Source organism: Passer domesticus, unplaced genomic scaffold (genome assembly GCF_036417665.1).
Source record: "Passer domesticus isolate bPasDom1 unplaced genomic scaffold, bPasDom1.hap1 HAP1_SCAFFOLD_37, whole genome shotgun sequence".
NCBI lineage: Eukaryota > Metazoa > Chordata > Aves > Passeriformes > Passeridae > Passer > Passer domesticus.
This window is the reverse complement of record NW_026990149.1, coordinates 3,829,621-3,845,598: the sequence shown is the minus strand read 5'-3', so window position 1 is coordinate 3,845,598 and position 15,978 is coordinate 3,829,621. Positions and strand designations below refer to the sequence as shown.

At 52.8% G+C, this 15,978-nt stretch overlaps 1 protein-coding gene and 1 pseudogene across 1 annotated transcript in view; one reads left to right on the top strand and one right to left on the bottom strand.

The window, feature by feature from the left end:
* The window catches only part of LOC135292574 (uncharacterized), a 98,206-nt gene that overhangs the window by 12,678 nt on the left and 69,550 nt on the right, over nt 1-15,978 (bottom strand). The window contains exon 14 of the mRNA XM_064406739.1: nt 11,774-12,613. Coding sequence (XP_064262809.1) covers nt 11,774-12,613 — 840 coding nt within the window. The remainder of the gene's footprint in view (nt 1-11,773; nt 12,614-15,978) is intronic.
* On the top strand, nt 2,192-14,941 carry LOC135292579 (zinc finger protein OZF-like; annotated as a pseudogene).

Below are 15,978 nucleotides of genomic sequence, written 5' to 3'. Positions count from 1 at the left end.
TGGGGGATCCATGGGAGTAGGGGCTATTTGTGGGGCTGGGATGGGAGTTGTCCTCCTGCTCCTCACCATCCTGTGCTTCCCAGGGCCCAGTCACTCCCAGTATGATCTCCATAGGATCCCAGGAGAGCCCAATCACTTCCAGTAGGAGCCCCCAGACCCCCAGAGCTGCCACCAGACCCCTCCCACAAGGTGCTGCTGGGGGACAGGGGCTCCATGTAGGGGTTTGTCTTCCTGGCACCCTGGGAGTGAGGGGGGATCCCCAGGGGCCGTGTGTGACCCCCCACCATGCCGCTGTCACCCCCTTGTCCCTCCCCACAGGGCTCCTGCCCCAGCTCCTCCTCCCCCAGAGGGAATTTGGGGAGGGGGCAGAGGGGGTGCACAGCCCCCTTTGTGCTTGGGGTCAGGGCAAGGCCCTGCCCTGCACACCTGGCTCAGGTGTGACCCTGCCCCGGCAAGGGAGCGGGACATTCCCATCCACACGGATCCCATCCCCAAAATCCCACTCTTGGGATCCCTCACCCGTCTCTGCAGTCCCTGCTCCAGGATCTCCAGGCCTTTGGGAAGAGCCCTGATGCTGACAGAACTTAGATCAAAGTTACAAGGTGCTGATAGAGCTTGAGTTACAAGCTATCACTATTACCTGATATATCTGTATAACCTGATATCAACAGAACCGAAATTATGACTTTTTATATATCTATATAAATATACCTAGATAACCTGAATCATACATTTTTGTGCCTATATAACCTGAATCATAACTTTTATACCTATATAACCTGATTTAAATAACTTTCTACAATGCAATGACTAGGATATGGTTAACTAGTTGCTTAATGCTGAATAGACAAAAAAAGAAGAAAAAAACCTCACCAGGTGGATAGCTTCAGAGACAGAGAGGTATAGTACTAATGAGAAATTGGCAAGTGCAAAGCCAATTAGCCACAAAATAAAGCATTTTGGCCGGTTAGGACCAGACACACCAAGGAACACCGTAACGGCGTGTGCTCCAAAGACAGAGTTGAAACGTTCAGATGCAAAGAAGGCCTTGGAAGCCTTCATCACAGACCCCTGACGACTCCCAGACTGGGGAGGTGCAGGGGTGGTGCCGAAGAACTATCTAATAACCACGAGCTCATACTATGTAAACGAGTTCTGGCACGTAGGCGATGATGTTGTAGTGACACAGCGACACTGAGCAACACTTATTGTATAAATACACCACAGTACGTGACAAACGTGGGCGAGTTTAGGTGCAGAAATCCCCTCCCCACCAGCGCTGCAATCAACAAATACCTGCTCTACAGACACGGGTCTGTGAGGATTTATTTCCAGCCTGTCTTTCGGGCATCAGCCCACAGGGATGGAATTTCCCACCCAGGGTCCCCACCGAGCCCCAGTGTGGATCTGCAGCCCCCACTTTTCCCAGTTTCCCTCTCCTTTTCCCCGGGTTGGGTTCCATCTGCCCCCAGCGGGTGGGAGCAGCCGAGAGCCCCGCGCTGCCCGTGCCGAGCTGTGCCGGCTCCAGCCCCGCTCCTGCCGCGGGCTGCGAGGGCTCCGGGAACGGGGCAGGAGGAGCAGGAGGAGGGAAGGAGGGAGGAAGAGGCGGAGCGGCAGCAGGAAGCAGGCTGAGGCGTGGAGGAATCGCGCCATTCCGTCGCCGTCTGAACTCACCGCAGCTCTGGGACCATCGCCTCCCCATCCCGCAGGTGCCCGGGGAGGGGGAGCTCGCCCCAAATATCCCGGGGATGCCTGGGTTTGGATTTATTTTGGGGGAGGGGGATGTTTGGGGCTTTCAGGGCTCCAAAGCCCAGCCGCAGATGGCCCTCGGGGGCACATCGGGGGTCCCCGGGTGGGGTTGTTGGGGGGTCCCGGTGCGGGTGGCGGCAGAGCCCCGGCGGGGGGATGCGGGTCCCCCCGGGTGGGGGTTGGGCTTCCCGGCCGGGCCCCCCGAGCTCTGCCGGGGCCACGTGGGGACCGGGGAGCGGCGGCGCCGGCGGGGGGACACCGGTTTGGGGAGCCCCGGGAGAGCCGCGGCTTCCCTGAGCCGAGCCCAGAGAGAGGAGAGCCCCAGGAGGGCAAAGCGGGGACCCCGAGAGGGGGGGACCCCTGGGATTGCCGGGACCCCGGCAGTGGGGGGTGCTGGGGCTGGAGGGGCGGGATGGCCGGGAAAGGGGTTCGGGGGTCCCAGTATGAGCCCAGTCACTGCCATTATGATCCTGGTCCCTTTTGTCTCACTCCCTGCATGATCCCTTTTGCTCCCGGTATGAGCCCGGTCCCTCCCAGTCATTCCCTATTATGATGCAATTTGCCCCCAGCATGGTCCCAGTTGCTCCCAGTTCCTCCTGCTTTCACACAGTGTGTTCCCAGTTCTCCCATTTGCGGGTAATACAGTCCCAGTCACTCCCTGGGGAGTATGATCCCTGACTTTCCCAGCAGGGCCTCAGTCACTCGTGCTTGCCCCAGTTGCCCCCATCATGGTCCCAGTTCCCCCCAGCATCTTACCAGTCGCTCCCAGTCTGGTCCCAGTCACCACCCATGTGGTCTCAGATACTCCCAGTATATCCCAGTTGTCCTGAACATTCTTGTACTCGTTGCCAGGTACTCCCAGTTACCTCAGCATGGTTCGGTTGCCCCCAGGATTATCCCAGTCACTCTCAGTGTATCCAAGTTGTCACCAGCATGTACCCTGTAATTGCCAGTTGCTCCCAGTTCCTCCCAGCCATGCAGTTGGCTCCCAGCATGGGCCTGGTAGCTCCCAGTAAGCCCTAGTCAGGGTCCATGGACACCCGCCATAATCCCAGTATTATTGTAGCCACTCCCAGTATGATCCCAATTCCTCCCAATATGATCCCAGTCACTTGCAGTCTAATCCCAGTGTCTTGGTTTAGGGCAAATTTGGGAGAAAACCTCTAAAGGTTTTTCTCTAGAAAGCAGATTCAAGTTCCTCTAGAAGCAGATTTCCTCCAACTGGTTTGGGAAAATATTTCCTTGCAGAAGAGTGGAAAAAACCTGTTTATTTAACAGGCAAAGCATTCACCAGCACAAAAAGAAAAAAAAGAACAATATTGAACAATAAAACCTCTTGCTGCTCCAAAAGAGATGACAAACTCCGAAACTTCCGTTTTTGGGCTGTAGCTTGGCTTACTCAGTCCCTCCTTTATCAGCCCCTCTGGTGCTGGAAATGCTATGGCCCAGGCCAGTCTGGGGGATCAGAACATTCCTTCAGGTTTCAACCCCTTCTCTCCCATTCTCCACACCAGGATTTGCCACGTCTGGATCAACTTCTGAGTCAGGGCTCTCATCAGCTCCTCTGGACATCTCAGCCCGTGTTCTAGAGAAGTTGCAGACCATGTAGAGGAAGTGTACCAGATTAAATACTAGGAAAGCGGTCTCTTTAACATTCAGGGGAAAACTTCTCATTCAGGGGGACATTCTCAAAAAGTGACATAACAGATTGAAAGGGGAAGGAAAGGAAGGGCTGAAAAGCTTCATCCCCTGCTCCTCCTCTGAGAAACTGGGTGCAATTACTAATAAACCCCCAAAACATGCTACTGGAACTGGGATGCAGGGTAGGACAAAGAAACCATAAACCATACGTATCTTGAACAGACTCCAGTACTTTTGTAAACTCCCTATAAATCATTATCACCAAGCCCAGCACAATAGCTGTTCTAACCCATGCCCCTCTACTGTAAAAGCTATGTGTTGGGGACAGTACTGGAGCTATTTTCAGATAAAAGAATATGCTAGGGACCAGAAAGGTATTAAAACTTAAAAAAAGCCTGGGGACCAGAAACACATGAAGGCCTCCACCTGTAGAGACATTACGAATTCAAGCAACATGGATACTGACTGCCTCATCCCAATACAGAGTAAGTACAACCAAAATGCAGTCGGAACAGGTTTTTTCCACTTTCTTGAGCCATGTGTTTGACACCAAAAATTGTATTTGTCCTGGTTTAGGGCAAATGTGGGAGGAAACCTCTAAAGGGGCTTCTCTAGAAAGCAGATTCAAGTGGCCCCTCTCCGAACTGGTTCGAGAAAATATTTCTTTGCAGAAAAGTGGAAAAAATCAGTTTATTTAACAGGCAAAGCATTCCCCAGCACAAAAACCAAAACAATATTAAACAATAAAGCCTCTTGCCACTCCAAAAGAGATGACAAACTCAGAAAGTGCCCTTTGTGGGCTGTAGCTTGGATACTCAGTCCCTCCTTTATCAGTCCCTCTGGTGCTGGAAATGCCGTGGCCCAGGCCCGGCCCGGTGGGCCACAGGTGGAGCTGCTGGAGCTCTTCTGGGTGTTGAGTCCAGAGCAGGTTTAAACAGTTCCAAGAAAAAGAGAAACCACAGTCTGGGGACCTTCTGTGCCTCAGCTAGCTAAAAACTAACTAAAAGCAAAGGAGAGCTCTGTCCTGCCATCTGTCCGTTCGCAGACAACACAGCCCAGGAGCCAGAATGTGGAGCAGTGAGTGCAGTGTCTGAAAAGTGCACACTTCTTCTCCCCACCCTTCATGCTCAGAACCAATCTTAAAGGTGCACAACTTATTTCTGGGCTAAACAGATGAATGGGGATACAATTCAGCATCATAAAGTCACCCCAGGACACCCAGTCACTCCCAGTATGATGCCAGTGGCCCCTACTGTGATCCCAGTTCCCTGTCAATGCCAGCATGACCCCAGTAGCTTCCAGTATGATCACAGTGACTCCCTGTCTCTCCCAGTAGAACCCAGTCACCCCCAGCATGCTCCCAGTCACTCCACTTCCTCCCAGTTCCTTTCAGCATGATTCCGGTTGCTCACATCCAATCCTAGTCAATCCCAGTATGATTCCAGTCACCCTCAGTGTGATCTCAGTATGGTCACAGTTGTTGCCAAAATAATTCTAGTTCTTCCCAGTTCCTACCCATATGATCCCAGTTGTCCCTAGAATAGTCCCCTCTCTGCATGGTCCCACTCACTCCCAGTTGCCCCCAGCATGATTCCAGCTGTTCCTGGTGTGGTTTCGGTCCCCCCAGTATGGTTACAGACACTCCCAATATATCCCAGTTGCCTCAGTAAGGTTGTAGCTACCTCAGAATGATCCCAGTCGTTCCCAGTTACTCCCAGTTTCCTCCAGCATGATCCCAGTTTTTGTCTGTTGCCCAAAGTGTGGTCCCAGTTGCTCCCAGTATGATCCCAGTTGTGGTCTCAGTTGCCTGAGCATGGTTCCAGCACCTTCCAGTTGATCCCAGTTGCTCCCAGTGTGTGCACAATTTCCTCCCAGCATGGACCCAGTAGCTCCTAGTAACCCCCAGTCAGGTTCCATTCAGACCCATTAGAATCCCAGGTGGTCCCAGTTGGACCCATAGTCACTCCCAGTATAGTTCTAGTCACTTCCAGGATGATCCCAGTCACTCCTGCTACAATCCCAGTCACTCCCAGTATATTTACAGTAGGACCCCAGTCACTCTCAGATACTCCCACTACAATTCCAGTCACTCCCAAAATGATCCCAGCCAGGTGCAGCAGGATCCCTGGCTTGGGCAGAACTGCTCCCATAATCATCCAGTGTGGTTCCAGTTGCTCCCATTTACCCCCAGTATGGTTTCAGTCCCTCCCAGTATATCCCAGTTGCTGCCAGCATGTTCAGAGTCGCTCCCATTTGTCCTCAGTTGCTTCCAGCCTGATTCCAGTTGCTCACAGTCACTCCCAGTCACCCTCAGTGCAGTCCCAGTTGCTGCCAGTATGGAACCAGTGTCCCTAATCATGACCAGCTGCTCCCACTGTGATCCCAGTGTGATTCCAGTTGCCCCCAGCATGGTTCCAGTTGCTCCTGATCCCAGCTGCACCCAGTTGCTCCTAGTATAGTCCCAGTTACTCCCCATATGATCTCAGTCCCTCGCAGCATGGTCCCAGTCATGTCCAGTTACCCCCAGTGAAGACCCAGTCACTCCCATTCACTCCCAGTTGTTCCCAGCATGGTCCCAGTTCTCCCCTTTATGGTCCCAGCTGTTCCCAGTGGGGTTCCAATCACTCCAGTATGGTCACAAACAGTCCCAGTATATCCCAGTTGCCCTCAACATGCTTGTAGTTGTTCCCAGTCACTCCCAGTTGCCCCAGAGAGGTTCCATTTACCCCAATACAGCCCAGTAACTCCCAGTGATCCACTCCTGGGATCCCCCAGCCCCCTCTGCGTTTCCGCCTCCTGGATCTCCCAAGAGGAGCCCCAAGGGCTGGCAGTCCCCAGCCAGGGTCCCCAGCAAGTCCCAGTGTGGATCTGCAGCCCCCACTTTCCCCAATTTCCCTCTCCTTTTCCCCGGGTTGGGTTCCATCTGCCCCCAGCGGGTGGGAGCAGCCGAGAGCCCCGCGCTGCCCATCCTGACCTGTCCCGGCTCCAGCCCCGCTCCTGCCACGAGGGTGTCGCTGCTGCTGGGGGGAAGTGGAGGAGGGATGAAGAAGAAGCATCAGAAGGGATGGAAGTAGGAGAAGGAGGTGGGTTTAAGTAGGAGAAAGAGGAGGAGGAGGAACAAAGCAGGATCAAGAAAAGTAGAAGAAGCCATGAGGCTGAGCACTCTCTGAATTCAGTCCCCCCACCCTTGGGAGCATCAGCCTCCCCCAACCCCGCAGGTGACCAGGGAGATGGAGCTCGGCCCACATATCCTGGGGGAACCTTGGGTTTGTTTTTTTTTTTGGGGGGAAAAACATTTGGGAATTAAGAACTCCAAAGCTGGGTGGAAAGTGCCCCATGGGGGGACACTGGGGGGTCCTGGTGACATCTGCTGATAGAAGCAGCCTGGAGAAGCAGACCCCTGTGTCCTCCAGGACTCCAAAGTGGGGAGCCCAGAGAGGGAGGAGTGCTGCAATTTGCAAGACCCTCAACAGCCTGGAGAGGGGCAGTTGATCCCCGGCACCCCAAAGCAGAGAATGAAGAGAGAAGAGACCCTGGGGCCCAAAAAACACCAGAGTATACCTAAGTGGGGAGACTAAAGAGAGGGGAGTGACTTCCCCTTTCCCCCTCTCTCCTGCTCCTTCTCCCAGTCCAGCACAGACCCCAGCTGCAGGACAACCCTGCAGCCAATGCCATCCTGCCAGGGATGCGCTGTGGGGATCGCCACAACGGGCCCCCAGCCGAGTAATAATTAGTATTGACCCCATGATTCACAGAAGGCTGATCAATCTCTTTTTTATATATCTCATTTTTAAGAAACCCATTGCTTTTGTAGACAGTTATGATACACCTGGACCTAACTGGTTCTCCGATTCAAACACATCACCATTGGCTAATTAAGAAGCCATCCTTTGGTAAACAAATCTCCATAAGATGTTCCATACGCTCACAATAACAGGTGCAGCAAGCTAAGACAAGAATTATTTCTCATTCTTTTCTCTGATCTTCTCACAGCCTTCCCCAGAAAGGTCTGGGAAAGTTAAGTGTTGCTCTGTGGCCAAGGAGCTGCTGCCATGTTGAGGGGATCTCTTTCCCCTTCCCTGTGGAATGGAGGCGAATCCCATTCTTTCCTTGTCCTTCCTCTAACAGAACAGGAGCTGAGGATGGAGACCAGGAAGGACAAATCTCTGCAGCAGAACCTTGTGGAAGAGGCTGTTTTGAGCGGCTGCACAGCACAGGAATCCAATGGGGAGGAGGAGCCCCAGAGATCCTGCACGAGGATGGACTCCACCCACACATCACAGGGCATTGAGGAGGAAAGACCCACCCTGGGCCTGGGAGGCAGCAGGGGCTTCAGCTGGATCTCCAACCTGGTAGTTCATCAGCAGCTTCACACCAGGGAGCGACCCTACAAGTGCCTGGAGTGTGGGAAGAGCTTCAGCCACACTTCCAATCTCTTCATTCACCATTGTGTGCACACTGGAGAGAGGCCCTACAAGTGCCTGGAATGTGGGAAGAGCTTCAGGTGGAGCTCCAGCCTCATCAAGCACCAGCGGCTGCACAGCGGGGAACAGACCTGTGAGTGTGGGGAATGTGGGAAGAGCTTCAGCCAGAGCTCATTACTAGTTGAGCACCAGAGGATCCACACCATGGAGAGGACCTATGATTGCCCTGACTGTGGCAAGAGGTTTCAAAGCAGCACCAATCTCCTCATACATCAGCGGACACACACAGGGGAGCGACCCTTCAGCTGCCCTGACTGCGGCAAGGGCTTCAATCAAAGCTACCACCTCATCAGGCACCGGCACATCCACACCGGGGAGAAGCCCTACAAGTGTGAGGAATGTGGGATGAGCTTCAGACAGAGCTTCAACTTGGTCTCCCACCGGATGATCCATACTGGGGAGAGGCCCTTCCGTTGCCCCGACTGTGGCAAGGGCTTCACCCACAACTCCAAGCTTATGAGGCATCAGCGCATTCACACTGGGGAGAGGCCCTACGAGTGTGAGCAGTGTGGCAAGAGCTTCTCACAGAGCTCTAACTTGAGCAGACACCAACAGAGCCACCAATAAGGGAAGCTCTTCCAGTGCTTCAACCTTGGGAAGAGCTTCCACTGCTGCAACTTCATCCCCCACTGGAGGATCCATGTTGGATGATCCACAGTGACCCACATTGGGCAGAGAGCTGGTGACCCACATTCCTCCAGATGATCTCCACTGGGTGGGGGGAAGGTGTTGGAGAGATTTCTTTCACTCCTTATTCACCTGCTCTGATGTTGTTGGTAATAAATGCAGTCCCCAGGCTGGGGTTTTTTCCTGTGCTGGTGATCAGGGCAGGATCTCTCCCTGTCTCAATGCCTGGGCCTTTCCTCAACCAGTCAGAAAAGTCACTAAAGAATTTTCAGCCAAGCAGAGCTTTTCTCGCTGATAGCTGGCAGAGCCACAGTCTGGGGTGGGAAAGGTTAGAAAATTGGGGAAAAGGAAGGACAGCATCCTAGAACAGACTGAGCAGGGGCTGGGGATTGGTGGGGGATTGTGTGAAAGAGGTTGGGGAAGGGGCAAAAACCAGCATCTAGTGTTGGGATGGATGAACGTTTGACAAGAAAGTCTCACAGATATGGATGCTTGGCAGAAAGATTTTTGAATGTAGAATCTGAAGAAGGAGTAGGGTTGAAAGCAAGTTTGGATGTAGAAGAAAAGTGCTGAGCCAGTCTTGCTGGATAACTGAGAAGGCAAAGGCTATGTTAGTTAGAAGGGGTTTTTATGGCTCAGAGGAAAGGATAAAGCCACCTGAAAGAAGAAGATGTTTTACCAAGCAGAAGGATTCCACAGTCCAACAAGACAGCCGATTTGCAAGTAGAGAAAAGGTCTCAGAATTTTCCACTGCAAGAAAGCTGAAAAACTTCTAGTCTCAACTGTAACATACTAACTTTTAGTGATTGGAAAATAGTAACATGAATATGGTAATGATAGTAGTTAGGATAGGCTAGAGATAAAAGTGAAGGTATAGATTGGTTCTTATGGATTAAGATGCTCAGCAGGGAAAAGTATAGAATGCATTGTAAGCAAAATTCAAGGGTCTTCAGGCTGGACTCCAGCTGGAGCTGACAGCTGTAGACACAGGCTGTGTCACCCACGAGGCCGGACTGCTGTACAGTCTTGAATGGAATAAAGCGCATTTGAAGAGCCTCCTGGAGTCTTGCTGTGGCATTGGCATTTTCTGAAAAATCCCTTCAGCCAGGATTTTCTCCTGGGAAGCTGAGAAGCCTCAGAGAAAAAGGAAAACAATAATGATCTCATTTGCTTCTCCTCTCTTTTGCTCATGTGGAATGTGTTTGGAGATGGTTGACCAACAGGTGATTGTTTCATTGGTTTCTGGTGGGAGTGTTTTCACTCATTGGCCAATCAAAGCCAAGCTGTGTGGAGACTCTTGAAAGAGTCATGAGTTTTTATTATTATCTTTTTAGCATTCTGAAAGTATCCTTTCTGTATTTTTTACTACAGGTTAGTATAGTATTTTTTAACCCATGATTGTACCATCAAATAATAAATTAGCCTTCTGAGAACATGGAGTCAGATTGATCATTCCCCTCAGCGGGGTGAATTTGGGGGTGAGGGTGGGCATGGAGACCTCCCTTCAGGACTGGATACCAGCTGGAAGAAGGGTTCAGGGCCCAGGGGGTCAGATGGCGGGGTGGTGGGGGGTGTCCTGGGAAGATCCCGGAGGCCTTTGGTGCTCAGTACCAGAGCGCAAACCCGGGCCAGGGGTGCCTGGTGAGTCTAGGGTCCAGTGTTGATGCTTGGAGTGAACCCAAGAGGTCTCCACTAGGTCTGAGGGGGGTTGCAGATGCTCAGTATCAGAGCTTGGAGCCTCTTGAGGCGGTGGTTGGTGGGTTGCTGGTACTCAGTCCTGGAGCTTGGAGTCTGGTGCGGGGGGTTGTGGTGCCCAGTGCTGGAGCTCGGAGCTTGTGCTGGCCACTTGGTGAGGGGAAGATGTGGGGTCCCAGAGCGGCGTGGAGTGGGAAAGGGTCAGGTTTGGAATCCTGACGTGAGGAGAAGGGGAAATTTAGAGTCCCCAAAATCCCCTGGAAAAGCTGAGGGTGGAGTGGAGCGGATTAGGATCCTCAGGTGGGGGGGGGGGGTGTTCAAATTTTTGGGTCCCCAGAATCCCGAGGGGGACACACAGAAGGGGACAGGGACACATAGGGGAGATGGGGACAGGGACTCAGATGGGAGACAGGGACATGTGGGGCAGGACAGGGATGCACAGAGGGGTCAGAGTGAGGCACAGTGGGGAGTAGGGAGATATGAAGGGGAGGGGACACCTGGATGCCAGCAGGACACTCAGCAGGGGACAATGTTTCCACAGGTGTGGGGATGCTGCCATCAGGATGCCTGTGGTGGCACGCAGCATGGGGCCACGTGACCCTGCAGGTGACAGTGAGCCTTGGCCTTTGCCCAGCCTGTCTCCAGGGGTGGTTGGGGTCCCCAGAGCATGATGGCCTTGGCACACCCTGGTGGCTGTCACTTGCTTCTGGGCCACTTCTCACCAGCTGATCGAGGTCCCCGTCCTGCCCTGGTAGGGGGCTGACATTGGGCCGGGACACTGCGGTGATGACAGTGGAGACAGGGTGGCAGGAACTGCATTGGACAGTGTTTGGCCGTGGCCGAGATGACAGCGCTGATGGCACTGTGGTGGCACAGGTGGTGGCATTGATGATGTCCCAGTTCACGTGTTCCCCACATTCCCATCCACGGCCATGTCTCCCCATGTCCCCACCCAGGTCATTGTGTCCTACAGGTCTCCATCTACGCCTGAGTTCAACAGCTTTATTTCCAGGCCAGTTTCAGGTCTTTGCAAGGGAAACCTTTTTGTTTCAAGAGCAAAACAAAAGGATTTCCGTGTCCCTGCCAGCAGAGCATCCACATGCTTGGGTGGTGGCAAGAAGCTTTATGCGAGGGACTTCCACCCCAGCGTCTCCAAAATTTTGGGTGTTGCCCCAGTCCATCCCCTTTTGGATGTGTAAGATGCCCATGGGCCAGAGAGAATTAAAAAGACGGATTTATGTTGCAGACAACCTCCAAGGCCATGCAGTGTTGCTTGATGACAGCAGAAGATGGAAAAAGTGAGATTTTTGTGGGGCCAGAAGTCAACACATCCACTCTCCACGGTGGATTTCTGATGTTGGTCTGTGGGTGTGTGGGGGTGCCCACAGGGAGCCAGGAGGAGGTGGAGCCTCGCAGGCAGGTGACTTCCCAACAGGGATCATCAGCAGCATGGATCAGCGGGGCACTGCCTGCTGGGATCACTGGGGATCACACGGTGCTGAAGCCGTGGGGAATGGAGCTGGAGCAGCGCATGAAACTCTTGCAGCAGGCGGGCACTTGCAGGGCTTCCCTTAGCGGTGGGTCTGTTGGTGTCTGGTCAAGGTAGAGCTCTGTGAGAAGCTCTTCCCACATTCTGGACACTGGAAGGGCCTCTCCCCAGTGTGGATGCGGCGGTGGGTGACGAGGCTGGAGTTGTGCTTGAAGCCCTTGCCGCAGTCGGGGCAGAGAAAGGGCCGCTCCTCCACGTGAATCCGCTGGTGTCTGAGAAGATGAGAGCTGCTCTGAAACCTCTTGCTGCATTGATCACACTGGTAGGGTTTCTCGCCGGTGTGGCTCCTCAGGTGGTAGATCAGGTGGGAGCGCTGGCAGAAGCTTCTCCCACACTGCCCACACTCATAGGGACGTTCACCGCTATGGAGTCTCCTGTGGCAGATTAGATAGGAGCTCTGGCTGAAGCTCTTGCCACACTCAGGACACTCATAGGGCCTCAGCCGGGTGTGGGTGTGCTGGTGGTTGATGAGGCTGAAGTTGTACTTGAAGCCTTTCCCACAGTCAGGGCAGCGGAAGGGCTTCTCATCCTTGTGAGTGCGCTGGTGCCTGAGGAGATTGGAGCTGGTCTGAAAGCTCTTCCTGCATTGATCACACTCGTAGGGCCTCTCCCTGCTGTGGCTCTTCAGGTGGACAATCAGGCAGAATGTCCGGCTGAAGCTCTTGCCACACTCCGCACACTCATAGGGCCTCTCCCCGCTGTGGCTCTTCAGGTGGACAACCAAGTTGGAGCTGTGGGTGAAGCTCTTCCCACACTGGTCACATACGTAGCGCTTCTCCCCCATGTGGATTCTCATGTGGCAGGTCAAGTCGACTCTCTGGCTGAAGCTCTTGCCACATTCCCAGCACTTGTGGGGCTTCTCCCCATCCTGGAGCTGCTCATGGAGCCCCAGCTCTGAGCTCCGGCCACCTCCCTGGCCCAGGGTGGGTCTTTCCTCCTCGCATCCCCGTGATCTGCGTTTGCAGCCCCTCCTGATGCGGGATCTCCGGGGATTTTCCTCCCCATCGGATTCCTGTGCCGTGGAGCTGCTGACAACGGCCTCTTCCACCAGGTTCTGCTGCAGGGATTTGTCCTGCCTGGTCTCCCTCCTCGGCTGGGTGCCTGGCGGAGGAAGGACAAGGAGAGGATGGGATTTGCCTCCGTGCCACAGGGAAGGACAAGGAGATCCCCCCAGCGCATCCCCGGCAGGATGGCCTTGGCAGCGAGGTTGCCCTGCAGCCGTGGGCCATGCTGGGCTAGGAGAAGGAGCAGGAGAGAGGGGGAAAGGGACAGTGACTTCCTCCTCACCTACCTGGGCCTCCCAGGCCATCTTCCTCTTCCTCACGGCCTTTTCCTCCTGCATCAGGCCAAGGTTTGCGAATGGGAAATCCTGCTTTGGGGAGAAACTAGGGATGAGCACCTAGGGTTTGATGGTCCTGCTGCCTCGCCTCTCTTGCTTTGAAAAGACAAGTGTCTGCTAAGGCAGGAGGAGCCTCCCTTAAAATCAAAAATGTAAACCCCCTCCCTCTGAATTATTCGAATTTTGAAATTAAGGAGCTCTCAGGGAATGATATAGGAGTAGGAGTAACAGCTCTTTGCTAGGAAAAATGAAATTAAAATGTAGTAGTAGAAAACAACCTCTGACAGGGTCAGAATCCAACCTGACACCCTGTTAGTCAGGGTGTTTGTAGCAGTCCGGTGAAATGGTGGCTGCAGTCCTCCTGGAGGGACAGATGTGCTTCTCTTGAAGCAATGATCCTGCAGAAGGGTCTAGTTTTCCTCCAAAGGTCCACTGGTGGTGTAGCTAGGTGTAGCCTTCCTCTGGGAAGCCAGTGCAGAAGCAAAGCTGCTCCTCTGGGAATCCCGTGGGAAAAGCCTGACTGGGGTGTTCCAAATCTCAGCTTATATCCAGGCAGGAATGCTTGGCTCCTCCCTCTGGGCAGAGCTTCTCACAATGGGATGATGTCATTTTTATCAGCCATGCAGTGAGGCTCAATGGCCCATTAGCAGATGATAATTGGGCAGTTTGCTTTATCTCTGCCAGAAGCCATCCTCCCTCTGGGCAGATATCATCAACAGCTTCACACCAGGGAGGGGCCCTACAAGTGCTGATAATTGGGCAGTTTTCTTTATCTCTGCCAGAAGCCATCCTCCCTCAGGGGAGATAGCAGCAGCAGCAGCTTCACATCAGGGAGGGGCCCTACAAGTGCCTGGAGTGTGGGAAGAGCTTCAGGCACACTTCCAATCTCTTCATTCACCATTGTGTGCACACTGGAGAGAGGCCCTACAAGTGCCTGGAATGTGGGAAGAGCTTCAGCCAGAGCTCATTACTAGTTGAGCACCAGAGGATCCACACCGTGGAGAGGACCTATGATTGCCCTGACGGTGGGAAGAGGTTTCAAAGCAGCACCAATCTCCTCATACATCAGCGGACACACACAGGGGAGCGAGCCTTCAGCTGCCCTGACTGCGGCAAGGGCTTCAATCAAAGGGCTACCACCTCATCAGGCACCGGCACATCCACACTTGTAGGGGAGAAGCCCTACAAGTGTGAGGAACGAGGGATGAGCTTCAGACAGAGCTTCAACTTGGCCTCCCACCGGATGATCCATACTGGGGAGAGGCCCTTCCGTTGCCCCGACTGTGGCAAGGGCTTCACCCACAACTCCAAGCTTATGAGGCATCGGCGCATTCACACTGGGGAGAGGGCATTCACACTGGGGAGAGGCCCTACGAGTGTGAGCACTGTGGCAAGAGCTTCTCACAGAGCTCTAACTTGAGCAGACACCAAGAGAGCCACCAATAAGGGAAGCTCTTCCAGTGCTTCAACCTCGGGAAGAGCTTCCACTGCTGCAACTTCATCCCCCACTGGAGGATCCATGTTGGATGATCCACAGTGACCCACATTGGGCAGAGAGCTGGTGACCCACATTCCTCCAGATGATCCCCACTGGGTGGGGGGAAGGTGTTGGAGAGATTTCTTTCACTCCTTATTCACCTGCTCTGATGTTGTTGGTAATAAATGCAGTCCCCAGGCTGGGGTTTTTTCCTGTGCTGGTGATCAGGGCAGGATCTCTCCCTGTCTCAATGCCTGGGCCTTTCCTCAGCCAGTCAGAAAAGTCACTAAAGAATTTTCAGCCAAGCAGAGCTTTTCTCACTGATAGCTGGCAGAGCCACAGTCTGGGGTGGGAAAGGTTAGAAAAGTGGGGAAAAGGAAGGACAGCATCCTAGAACAGACTGAGCAGGGGCTGGGGATTGGTGGGGGATTGTGTGAAAGAGGTTGGGGAAGGGGCAAAACCCAGCATCTAGTGTTGGGATGGATGAACGTTTGACAAGAAAGTCTCACAGATATGGATGCTTGGCAGAAAGATTTTTGAATGTAGAATCTGAAGAAGGAGTAGGGTTGAAAGCAAGTTTGGATGTAGAAGAAAAGTGCTGAGCCAGTCTTGCTGGATAACTGAGAAGGCAAAGGCTATGTTAGTTAGAAGGGGTTTTTATGGCTCAGAGGAAAGGATAAAGCCACCTGAAAGAAGAAGATGTTTTACCAAGCAGAAGGATTCCACAGTCCAACAAGACAGCCGATTTGCAAGTAGAGAAAAGGTCTCAGAATTTTCCACTGCAAGAAAGCTGAAAAACTTCTAGCCTCAACTGTAACATACTAACTTTTAGTGATTGGAGAATAGTAACATGAATATGGTAATGATAGTAGTTAGGATAGGCTAGAGATAAAAGTGAAGGTATAGATTGGTTCTTATGGATTAAGATGCTCAGCAGGGAAAAGTGTAGAATGCATTGTAAGCAAAATTCAAGGGTCTTCAGGCTGGACTCCAGCTGGAGCTGACAGCTGTAGACACAGGCTGTGTCACCCACGAGGCCGGACTGCTGTACAGTCTTGAATGGAATAAAGCGCATTTGAAGAGCCTCCTGGAGTCTTGCTGTGGCATTTGCATTTTCTGAAAAATCCCTTCAGCCAGGATTTTTCTTCTGGGAAGCTGAGAAGCCTCAGAGAAAAAGGAAAACAATAATGATCTCATTTGCTTCTCCTCTCTTTTGCTCATGTGGAATGTGTTTGGAGATGGTTGACCAACAGGTGATTGTTTCATTGGTTTCTGGTGGGAGTGTTTTCACTCATTGGCCAATCAAAGCCAAGCTCTGTGGAGACTCTTGAAAGAGTCACGAGTTTTTATTGTTATCTTTTTAGCATTCTGAAAGTATCCTTTCTGTATTTTTTACTACAGGTTAGTATAGTATTTT